The 11114-nt window shown below is 47.2% G+C and overlaps 2 protein-coding genes across 2 annotated transcripts; one reads left to right on the top strand and one right to left on the bottom strand.

The window, feature by feature from the left end:
- Positions 1–6076: 6076 nt before the first annotated feature.
- Positions 6077–7194, top strand: LOC139745794 (U-scoloptoxin(01)-Cw1a-like). The gene is made up of 2 exons (XM_071656340.1): positions 6077–6197; positions 6377–7194. The coding sequence occupies exons 1-2, from the start codon at positions 6179–6181 to the stop codon at positions 6763–6765; spliced, it is 408 nt and encodes a 135-aa protein (XP_071512441.1). The 5' UTR covers positions 6077–6178; the 3' UTR covers positions 6766–7194.
- A 2550-nt stretch (positions 7195–9744) lies between these two features.
- Positions 9745–10633, bottom strand: LOC139745758 (U-scoloptoxin(01)-Cw1a-like). Its single transcript, XM_071656284.1, has 2 exons — positions 10480–10633; positions 9745–10327 (listed from the first exon to the last, which is right to left on the bottom strand). The coding sequence occupies exons 1-2, from the start codon at positions 10496–10498 to the stop codon at positions 9951–9953; spliced, it is 396 nt and encodes a 131-aa protein (XP_071512385.1). The 5' UTR covers positions 10499–10633; the 3' UTR covers positions 9745–9950.
- Between the last annotated feature and the right edge of the window lie 481 nt (positions 10634–11114).

The raw sequence follows: 11114 nt of genomic DNA, 5'->3' as shown, positions 1-11114 counted from the left end.
AGAGCACTTATAGTGTCGTATGGTACACCCTTGAGCACTGAGACGGTACGACCCTTGAGCACTGAGACGGTACACGACCCTTGAGCACTGAACGGTACGACCCTTGAGCACTGAACGGTACGACCCTTGAGCACGACGGTACACGACCCTTGAGCACTGAGACGGTACGACCCTCGAGCACGACGGTACACACCCTTGAGCATGACGGTGCGGCCCTTGAGCACAGAGACGGTTCGGCCCTTGACACTGAGACGTACGACCCTTGAGCACTGAGACGGTACGACCCTTGAGCACTGAGACGGTACACGACCCTTGAACACTGAGACGGTACACGACCCTTGAGCACGACGGTTACACGACCTTGAGCACGACGGTACACGACCCTTGAGCACGACGGTACGACCCTCGAGCACGACGGTACACGACCCTTGAGCACGACGGTACACGACCCTTGAGCACTGAACGGTACGACCCTTGAGCACGACGTACACGACCCTTGAGCACGACGGTACACGACCTTGAGCACGACGGTGCGGCCCTTGAGCACGACACACACACACACACACACAACCCACAAAAAACCTCTCATATCCAAATCAAACTTCATTTAGCGTTCAAGTACGAGGATTGAACTCTCTCCCTCCAAGACTTTCTGCACAAATGAGTAAATAATCGTCATATTATATTACCTCAAAGCCATCTTCAGGGTCCTGGCCAGCGAGACCCTGTTAAACATGTAGTTTACGTAGTTTACATATGTTGTGTGTGTGTGTGTGTGTGTGTTGTGTGTGTGTGTGTTGTGTGTGTGTGTGTGTGTGTGAAGACGTCTCCCACCCGCTTGGGTAATTTATACATAAATTCTGCCTTCACCTTCCTCGTCCTACATGAACTCGACACGGTATCCATAGCCAACGAGTCGTTACGACAGCAACATTAACGACCTTCGTATACGGTTACGTAGGGACACGCGTTGGCGAGAGAGAGAGAGAGAGAGAGAGAGAGAGAGAGAGAGAGAGAGAGAGAGAGAGAGAGAAGAGAGAGGGAGTCGCTGCTTCTCAACGCGTACACACAAGTGTGAAAAGGCAGTGACGCCATCACTGGACACTAACCTTTACAGGAAATTCTGGGCAGAAAGACCCCAAGCCACGGAGATGCTGTTGCATAATTCATGAAAGGGCAGCGTAATGAAGAAGGGCCTGCAAACAGGGCGCTAACAACCTGTTCCTTCGAAGGCCATCTCTTCTTCTGAAACTTGAAACCTAAGGAAAGAAGGAATAAACCATGGACCTTGGTCACCACAATTAAGCAACATTAAAAGAGTCTTCTCCGATAGGTACTGTGCCTATATACCTACCTTTCCCGCCCTCAGAAATATGTGTAATATATATATAAATCACGACTCATGAATCTATGTAGATAGAGTATTACCCTTCGCCCACACGAAGCGTGTCGTAATTAATTACCCCCAAAGAATGGGGAACGAATTTCTAAACTAATTACCCCCAAAGAATGGGGAACGAATTTCTAAACTAATTACCCCCAAAGGAATGGGGAACGAATTTCTAAACTAATTACCCCCAAAGAATGGGGGACTAATTTCTAAATTACCCCCAAAGAATGGGGGACTAACTTCTAAACTAATTACCCCCAAAGAATGGGGAACTAATTTCTAAATTCCTCCTCCCCTGTGTCTATCATAGTGCAGTGAAAGGCTGGTCTACAGTGTTCGAATATATTTTCGACCTGGTGACTATCATACACACAGGAATGATAACCCAACCTAATTACCTTCGTTATCACAGCTAATCATGTTGGTTATCCACAGTATGACGTTCATCGTTTAGTGGATGAAGGCCGTCTGGTCTGGCCACCGCCTCCGTCAGCGTCGCGACTCGTTCCCCTTCTACTTGCGAACTTCCCTCCCTCCGACGCGTCGCCTGTTGCAGGTGACATCCAAAGACGGCTTCGACTGCGCTGATCGCCCTTACGGCTACTACGCCGACGGACAGCGCCACTACCACGTCTGTATTGCCCTACATCAACTTCGACACGGAGGAAAATCCAAGTCTGCCTCTAAAGAAAAAACCGAAAAAAAAATAATGTGAAAGTCCGTCAAGTTGCATCTAAGTCTTTCCATTAGCTTACCTTCTACGAGTTAGCATATACAAAGGATTAGTTGCCCCGATGGATGAGGAGGGTGCCATACGCATGTACGTACAAAAAAAAATATATATATATAATATATATATATATCTATATATATATTATATATATATATATATATATCTATGAGTCCACGGGGAAAATGAAACACAAGTTCCCAAGTGCACTTTCGTGTAATAATCACATCATCATCAGGGGAGACACAAGAGAGAAATATAACAGTCAGTTGATATACATCGAAGAGACGAAGCTAGGACGCCTCTTCGATGTATATCAACTGACTTGTATTTCTCTCTTGTGTCTCCCCTGATGATGATGTGATTATTACACGAAAGTGCACTTGGGAACTAATCGTGTTTCATTTTCCCCTTGGACTCATAGGAATATCTTGATCACGCGCAAAACTGTGATCCTTTCCCATATATATATATATATATATATATATATATATATATATATATATATATATATATATATATATATATATATATATATATATATCGTATATCAGTTTGGATTCAAGCAGATGTTTTTAGTAGACATACAACCCCCTCCACCTCTCGCTGACGAGCGCCACCAAAAAAATGAACAAAGATCATTAAAAATGAGCAAACAAGACGGGTAAGCGGGTTGCCCGTCTATGCCTTTCACTGTCTGAAGGACAGAAGATGGCGAGAGGTCTGGTCGTGGGAGACTCGGCCCAGTTAAGAGATAAGGGGCTTTAATGATAACGTGATCAAACACGTGTTATCAGAAGAGCACTTATAGTGTCGTATGGTACGACCCTTGAGCACTGAGACGGTACGACCCTTGAGCACTGAGACGGTACGACCCTTGAGCACTGAGACGGTACGACCCTTGAGCACTGAGACGGTACGGACCCTTGAGCACTGAGACGGTACTACCCTTGAGCACTGAGACGGTACGAACCTCGAGCACGACGGTACACGACCCTTGAGCATGACGGTGCGGCCCTTGAGCACAGAGACGGTTCGGCCCTTGAGCACTGAGACGGTACGACCCTTGAGCACTGAGACGGTACGACCCTTGAGCACTGAGACGGTACACGACCCTTGAGCACTGAGACGGTACACGACCCTTGAGCACGACGGTACACGACCCTTGAGCACGACGGTACACGACCCTTGAGCACGACGGTACGACCCTCGAGCACGACGGTACACGACCCTTGAGCACGACGGTACACGACCCTTGAACACTGAGACGGTACGACCCTCGAGCACGACGGTACACGACCCTTGAGCACGACGGTACACGACCCTTGAGCACGACGGTGCGGCCCTTGAGCACGACACACACACACACACACACAACCACAAAATCCTTCTCATATCCAAATCAAACTTCATTTAGCGTTCAAGTACGAGGATTGAACTCTCTCCCTCCAAGACTTCTGCACAAATGAGTAAATAATCGTCATATTATATTACCTCAAAGCCATCTTCAGGGTCCTGGCCAGCGAGACCCTGTTAAACATGTAGTTTACGTAGTTTACATATGTGTGTGTGTGTGTGTGTGTGTGTTGAAGACGTCTCCCACCCGCTTGGGGTAATTTATACATAAATTCTGCCTTCACCTTCCTCGTCCTACATGAACTCGACACGGTATCCATAGCCAACGAGTCGTTACGACAGCAACATTAACGACCTTCGTATACGGTTACGTAGGGACACGCGTTGGCGAGAGAGAGAGAGAGAGAGAGAGAGAGAGAGAGAGAGAGAGAGAGAGAGAGAGAGAGAGAGAGAGAGAGAGAGAGAGGAGTCGCTGCTTCTCAACGGCGTACACACAAGTGTGAAAAGGCAGTGACGCCATCACGGGACACTAGACCTTACAGGAAATTCTGGGCAGAAAGACCCCAAGCCACGGAGATGCTGTTGCATAATTCATGAAAGGGCAGCGTAATGAAGAAGGGCCTGCAAACAGGGCGCTAACAGACCTGTTCCTTCGAAGGCCATCTCTTCTTCTGAAACTTGAACCTAGAGGAGAAGAAGGAATAAACCATGGCAGCCTTGGTCACCAGCAATTAAGCAACATTAAAAGAGTCTTCTCCGATAGTCTGTGCCTAACTACCTACCATTTCCGCCCTCAGAAATATGTGTAATATATATATAAATCACGAACTCATGAATCTATGTAGATAGAGGTATTACCCTTCGCCCACACGAAGCGTGTCGTAATTAATTACCCCCAAAGAATGGGGAACGAATTTCTAAACTAATTACCCCCAAAGAATGGGGAACGAATTTCTAAACTAATTACCCCCAAAGAATGGGGAACGAATTTCTAAACTAATTACCCCCAAAGAATGGGGGACTAATTTCTAAATTAATTACCCCCAAAGAATGGGGGACTAACTTCTAAACTAATTACCCCCAAAGAATGGGGAACTAATTTCTAAATTCCTCCTCCCCTGTGTCTATCATAGTGCAGTGAAAGGCTGGTCTACAGAGTTCGTATATAGTTTCAGACCTGGTGACTATCATACACACAGGAATGATAACCCAACCTAATTACCTTCGTTATCAACAGCTAATCATGTTGGTTATCCACAGTATGATCGTTCTCGTTAGTGGAGTGAAGGCCGTCTGGTCTGGCCACCGCCTCCGTCAGCGTCGCGACTCGTCCCCCTTCTACTTGCGAACTTCCCTCCCTCCGACGCGTCGCTGTTGCTGGGTGACATCCAAGACGGGCTTCGACTGCGCTGATCGCCCTTACGGCTACTACGCCGACGACAGCGCCACCTATCACGTCTGTATTGCCCTACATCAACTTCGACACGGAGGAAAATCCAAGTCTGCCTCTAAAGAAAAACCGAAAAAAAAATAATGTGAAAGTCCCGTCAAGTTGCATCTAAGTCTTTCCATTAGCTTACCTTCTACGATTACATATACAAAGGAGTTAGTTGCCGTATGGATGAGGGAGGTGCCATACGCATGTACGTACAAAAAATATATATATAAAAAACGAATTCAAAAGCAAATCCAACTAAATCTCTCCCATCCTGACCTCAAAACTTGACCCAATTGCCCTCAAACCCTTATTAGTGGTTCTCTTTCCAACTTCTATACATGGATTAATCTGCATTTTGTTCCCGAGAGTTGGCTGCTAGTGTGCCCCCCATCCATTTAATGACGGTATTCCCATATAAATAAAGATGGGTTGGCCTTATCTACTCGTGGAGGAGTTGCTGTGGCGGTGGGAGTGGAAGTCTGCACCAGTAGAAGGGGGGATCGTGTGGCCTTGTTAAACTAGTCTTCCAATCCAAACCACTCCATAACCACAAACTGCCTCTCGAAGCAGCAATTGTCTTACCTCCTAAGCAAGAATTTAGTAACCTCTAATCACAGATTCCACACCCCCCCTCCACCCCTTCCAACATCTACGAAACACCACCAAACAAAAGACAAACACATCGAAATGATCCGATAAGCAGTAAAAAAAAAAAAAAAAAAAGAAAAAAAAAACGTCTTCTACACACACACTGTCTTAAGAAGCAGAAATACAATCACCTGAAACCATGCTCCCCCAGACATGGACGAGTTACACTTTCTCGCGCCCGTTTTGGACATCATCACTCAACCCTGGGACATCGGAAACATCTGACTAACACATCTCAAGTGGCCCCCCTCCCCCCTCTTTTCATGCCCACACTGGAACTATCATAAACAAAACCGCTGAACAATCGTAAGGCTTTTAATCTCTCTCTCTCTCTCTCTCTCTCTCTCTCTCTCTCTCTCTCTCTCTCTCTCTCTCTCTCTCTCATTCACCCCTGTTATCTCAGCACACATGGGATGCGTGTCTGTGTGGTCGCCCCGGGGTAGAAAGATGGACGAGTGTCGCCCATGACACCGGAGCCCAGGTCGCAAGGTCACTGCAGAGGAAGAGGTGGGTCTGGGTGAGAGGCGGAGGAGGAGGAGGAAGGCTGCGGGATACATATATAAGGTGGCCGAAGGACCTGTAGCTACATCCACACCCGTTGTCCTGCCAACCAAACATGAAACTCCTCCTCCTTGGTGAGTGCTTGTCCAATCGACTGTCACTTGTTACACATACGTGTCTCAGCCAAGACACTGGAAAACGAGTCTCCGTTGGTGAATCGCTCGCATCAGAAATCCGGCAGCGGGTTGAGCGTATTTGCCAGAGACGTGAGGGGTGATGGCGTTTTAAACCGCTTCATCTTCTTTTTTTTCAGCGTGTGTGTTGCTGGGAGCTGCAGCAGCTCTGCCAGGCCTGCGTCAGCGTCGAGACTCCTCCGCTCTTTTCTTCGACCTCCCGTCCAACGCCACACTCCTGCTGGGAGACATCCAGACGGGCTTCGACTGCGCTGATCGCCCTTACGGCTACTACGCTGACGAAGCCAACTACTGCGCCATCTACCACGTCTGTCTGCCCTACATCAACTTCGACCAGATCGTCACCCGTCAGTTCTCCTTCATGTGTGGTGAGGGCACCGTCTTCGACCAGGAGCGCCTCGTCTGCGACTTCCCCGAGGGCGCCATCTCCTGCGACCAGTCCTCGTCCTCCTACAGGAGGGTGAATGAGTTCTTCGGTCGACTTGACATTAACTTCAACGAGAAGTAAACAAGATGCAAGAAAGGGTTAAAAAATGACCTCCTAAAGCTTTGCAATTAGATATTTTTCCTTCCTGTGACATTGTAGCAAAATTTTACATTAAAGGAGACGATCATATATACAATATTTCCATACTTTTCATCATCACGTGACTATTGAGACGCAAAATTTCGAGTTTTGTAATGAAGTTTGCTGGCTTTGTCCACACATACTGTTGTAGGAAATTGCTTTAAACCAGTTTTGATAAGAAGATAGTGAGTTACGGTAACCATAGATCCTATTGCAAATCAAGACCATAATAAAATTTCAATGAAAATACAGAAAAAACTTTTTTTTCTTCTGTTAACTCTACGACCAAAATACTTCTTCTGTTGATTATCAAAGAAAATATAAATATGTTATTCGTTCTTTGCTTGATAATTAAAAGACTAAGATTTATCTACCCTATTTTTTACTCGAAACACTTCTACGATTTGGAAATATTCATCATATCTATACATATTTTCGGGGGGTATATATATATATATATATATATATATAATATATATATATATATATATATATATATATATATAAAGGCTATTCCGAATTCTTCCACTGACGAGCTGGAAAAAACATCGTCCATATACATTCTATATCCCCCCAAAATATCGTCCATATACATTCTATATCACCCCCAAAATCGTCCATATACATTCTATATCACCCCCAAAATCGTCCATATACATTCTATATCACCCCCAAAATCGTCCATATACATTCTATATCCCCCCAAAATATCGTCCATATACATTCTATATCACCCCCAAAATCGTCCATATACATTCTAAATCACCCCCAAAATCGTCCATATACATTCTAAATCCCCCTTAAAATCGTCCATATACATTCTATATCCCAGGCAAAAAATCGTCCATACACATTCTATATCGCCCCAAATCGTCCATACACATTCTATATCCCCCAAATATCGTCCATATACATTCTATAGCCTCTCCCCCCCGCCCATATACATTCTAAATCAACCCCCCTCCAAAAAAAAAAATAATAATGAATAAATAAAAAAATCTATCAACAGAAAATTATATTTGTGGGTCAAATACGGTCAGCTTTGGATTAAAGTGTCGTTGGACAGGCTGGGGACCTGTTAGTACGGACCATGTCCCGAAACAGGGACATCCCGGGACGGCTGGTGACCTGTTAGCGAGGACCATGTCCCCAGACAGGGACATCCCAGGAAGGCTGGTGACCTATTAGCGAAGACCATGTCCCGAAACAGGGACATCCCGGGACGGGCTGGGACCTGTTCGCGAGGACCATGTCCCCAGACAGGGACATCCCAGGAAGGCTGGCGACCTATTAGCGAGGACCATGTCCCCAGACAGGGACATCCCGGGAAGGCTGGTGACCTGTTAGCGAGGACCATGTCCCCAGACAGGGACATCCCGGGATGGGCTGGGGACCTATTAGCGAGGACCATGTCCCCAGACAGGGACATCCCGGGATGGGCTGGGGACCTGTTAGTGAGGACCATGTCCCCAGACAGGGATATCCCGGGACGGGCTAGGGACCCGTTAGTGAGGACCATGTCCCCAGACAGGGACATCCTGGGACGGGCTGGGGACCCGTTAGAGGAACATGTCTCAACCACCATGAAAGCAAGATAAACTCATCCCATTCACAAGAGAAAAATAACCTTCGCGCCTTACCATGAGATAATATCTCTTTGCTGGTCAGGTTGAGCCGTGTGATGGAGGTGAAAGGGGTTGTGTGTGTGTGTGTGTGTGTGTGTGTGTGTGTGTGTGTGTATGTGTGTGTGTGTGAGAGAGAGAGAGAGAGAGAGAGCCATACACCTATACAAACTCACACACACACACACTTCAACCTCCTCTTCCATTTCAAATCGTCCATCCCTTCGCCTGTCTCCCTATCCCATTCTTCTTCTTCTTCCTGTCCCGTAACCATCGAGAGAGAGAGAGAGAGAGAGAGAGAGAGAGAGAGAGAGAGAGAGAGAGAGAGAGAGAGAGAGAGGCTCTTCGATCAATTTTCACCCTCCGCCTCATTATTCACACCCATCTCCCTAAAACACCCGTTCAGGGAACACTCGGTCTTAATTAGACCCGAGAGAGAGAGAGAGAGAGAGAGAGAGAGAGAGAGAGAGAGAGAGAGAGAGAGAGAGAGAGAGAGAGAGAGAGATCCATACATATATATATATATGGACGAGTGTCAGGTATGTACAGGTGTTGTCCGGGCAACCCTATATATGTGTGGTCACCATGGGCCCTGGAAAATGCCCTAGACACCAGATTGACTGGAAACCGTACTTTCCAGCGTTGCTGGAATCCATAATGCCAGCTCGAATGTGTTTTTTTTTTCTTTTTTCTTCTCTTTATCTACACTCTGTGTGGTAGATTCCTCAACTGGTTCTCTGAGGGGTTTCTGGTTACAAAAGACTCTCTCTCTTTCTCTCTCTCTCTCTCTCTCTCTCTCTCTCTCTCTCTCTCTCTCTCTCTATGAGATGGTTATGGAACAGGATGGAGGAGGGTTTGGCAAAGGGACGGATGATTTCAAAGGGAAGAGGAGGTTGAAGTGTGTGTGTGTGTCTGTGTGTGTGTGTGTGTGTGTGTGTGTGTGTGTGTGTTTATAGGTGTATGGCTCTCTCTCTCTCTCTCTCTCTCTCTCTCTCTCTGAGCAAGACCTTGTTGCAAATCCTCTTGGAACAGCAAAGTTACTGAAGTAAAACCCCCCTTTTTCCCTGTTCTTCAAGCCAGGAGGAGGGTGTACATTGGCAAAACAGAATTCTTTATATAAGCCATCACACCAGGTTCCAAAATTCCCTTAGAGAACTAACTGGTATTATGTGAACATCCCATATCTTTCGTTCGACGCAACTTTACATACAAAGTCGGATCCCACGACTGGAAGCCAGCAGAGGAACCAAAGACTTCTCAAAGCAGGTGAGCACCAGGATAGGACACTTGGGGAACATAAACTTTCTCATTTATTACAATACAAACATAGTTACATCAAAGTGCTGACGTGAGGGTTGGAAACGTGTATCTTACATTCGGTTCGTAGTTAGTAAGTAGAGTTACGACTCGTAGTCGTGTCGTGCGCATCCGGGTCGTCTACGAGGCCAGCGAGACGTGGCCATGGTCCGTCTACATTACGTCGAGCGAGACGAGCGACTGCTTCTATTCGTTGAAGTTGACGTCCACGCGGCCGAAGTACTCGTTCGCCCTCCTGGCGAACGTGGACTGAGAGCAAGGCAAGGACGTCTGAGGAGTGTCGCAGACGAAGCGCTCCTGGTCGAAGACGGTGCCCTCACCACACATGAAGGAGAACTGACGGGTGACGATCTCACCGAAGTTGATGTAGGGCAGACAGACGTGGAAGATGGCGCAGTTGTTGGCCTCGTCGGCGTAGTAGCCGTAAGGCAAGTCAGCGCAGTCGAACCCCGCCTGGATACTACCCAGGATGAGGGAGGCGTTGGCCGGAAGCTCGACGTAAAAAGGCGTCGAATCACGGCGGACTCGGGGTAAAGAGGCGACCACGCCCATCAGGGCTAGTGCTGGAGGAGGAGGAGGAGGGAGAGAGAAAACACATCGAGAATTAAAGCCACAGAACAACTCAATCACCTGGCGTCGTGCAGGGAGGGGAGGTATGTGCTACACCAACCCCACCCCGCCGTATATCGAAGTTACTGAAAATTCAGGAACTCACCTAAGACGAAGTTCTTCATGTCGACGGAGGAGGAGGTGTATATACGGTGAGTAGGGGCGCCGGAGGTGAACTAGGCAGTCAGGGAGGAACCATGTGCGTTTTATAGCTCCCAACACCCCCTTCCCCTAAGCCCCATAACCCACCCTCTAACACTCCTCTCTACCCTTCCCCCCTTTCTTGTCCTTCACCCGCTCCCTGTCTCGTACGCTCGTCCTTGCCTGCTGCCCGTATAATTGTCAAGCAATACCACACTTCCAGCCCCCACCTCCATGTTCAACACACGAGGAAAGCAACACCAGTGATGTATGTCCACCTGGCGTCCAAAAACATAAGTGTCCTAACATACAAATATTGACGATTGGAATACATTCAGATCAGTCGACCCTCCTCTTTTTTTCCTAATAGGAGACAGATTCTGTAACGTGAGACCCCCACATGGGTAGTTCATCCTCCCATCCACAGATGGCAGGACACCCCAAGTCAATGTATTCAACGCAGGCGCAACGAACGATTTTACGTCCAACACTGAGTTAGCATGCCTCCGACGAGAGGACTTTACGACCATGTGTTATCTTCAGCTTAAGAATGGTGCTGTAGAGTTCTCGACATGAAAGGAAGAGTAAACCTTTCTTTTT

Source organism: Panulirus ornatus, chromosome 62 (genome assembly GCF_036320965.1).
Source record: "Panulirus ornatus isolate Po-2019 chromosome 62, ASM3632096v1, whole genome shotgun sequence".
NCBI classification, from domain to species: Eukaryota; Metazoa; Arthropoda; class Malacostraca; order Decapoda; family Palinuridae; genus Panulirus; species Panulirus ornatus.
This window is presented reverse-complemented; position numbering and strand designations above follow the sequence as displayed.